Source organism: Bison bison, unplaced genomic scaffold, assembly GCF_000754665.1.
Source record: "Bison bison bison isolate TAMUID 2011002044 unplaced genomic scaffold, Bison_UMD1.0 scf7180017863493, whole genome shotgun sequence".
NCBI lineage: Eukaryota > Metazoa > Chordata > Mammalia > Artiodactyla > Bovidae > Bison > Bison bison.
This window is the reverse complement of record NW_011494065.1, coordinates 13,806-14,579: the sequence shown is the minus strand read 5'-3', so window position 1 is coordinate 14,579 and position 774 is coordinate 13,806. Positions and strand designations below refer to the sequence as shown.

The following is a 774-nucleotide window of genomic DNA, read 5'->3' as shown; positions in this document are numbered from 1 at the left end:
GTGGAGAGGGCTTTACACTGCCCTTCAGAGCTGCAGGATTTCAGGGAGCAGAGGATGACCACATGGGAGGTGACAAGGATGAAGAAGATGGCCATACACATCACCCCACTGTTGAGGATAACTAAGAGACCCAGAATGCGGGTATCCATGCAGGCCAGTTTCAGCAATGGAAACAAATCACACATAAAATGATCAATGATGTTAGGGCCACAGAAGGGAATTTGATACATGAAGAGAAGCTGTACTGTTGCATGGGTAAATGCCCCCACCCATGACCATCCCAGTAGTAAGCAGCACATCCAAGGCCTCATGATGGTCATGTAGTGCAGGGGCTTACAGATGGCCACGTAGCAGTCATAGGCCATCATGATGAGAAGGATGATGCCCACTCCACCAAAGAAGTGGTCAATGAAGACCTGGGCCATGCAGGCTTTGAGGGAGATGGCAGTGCTCTCAGAGAGGGAGTCCACAATCATCTTGGGGGCAATGACAGAAGAGTAGGTGACATCCGTGAGAGAGAAGGACATAAGGAAAAAATACATGGGTGATCTCAGACTCTGACTTGTGACCACAGTTACCACAATGAGGAGGTTTCCCAAAATGGTGGACACATACATGATTAGAAACACTGCAGAGAGTATTTTCCGCAGCTCTGGATTCTTTGCAATGCCCAAAAGAATGAATTCCGTCACATTGTCGGGATTCCCCATTTACTATGGGCTGATGTAAGCTTATCTCTCTGAGCTGGAAAATCTACAAAAGAATATGATTCCA

At 47.3% G+C, this 774-nt stretch overlaps 1 protein-coding gene across 1 annotated transcript; it reads right to left on the bottom strand.

The window, feature by feature from the left end:
* Window positions 1-2: 2 nt before the first annotated feature.
* Window positions 3-710, bottom strand: LOC104983864 (olfactory receptor 4C6-like; the record flags this gene model as incomplete). The annotated part of the gene is made up of 1 exon (XM_010833387.1): window positions 3-710. A coding segment is annotated over exon 1 (708 nt), but the record flags the coding sequence as incomplete, so codon positions are not given.
* Between the last annotated feature and the right edge of the window lie 64 nt (window positions 711-774).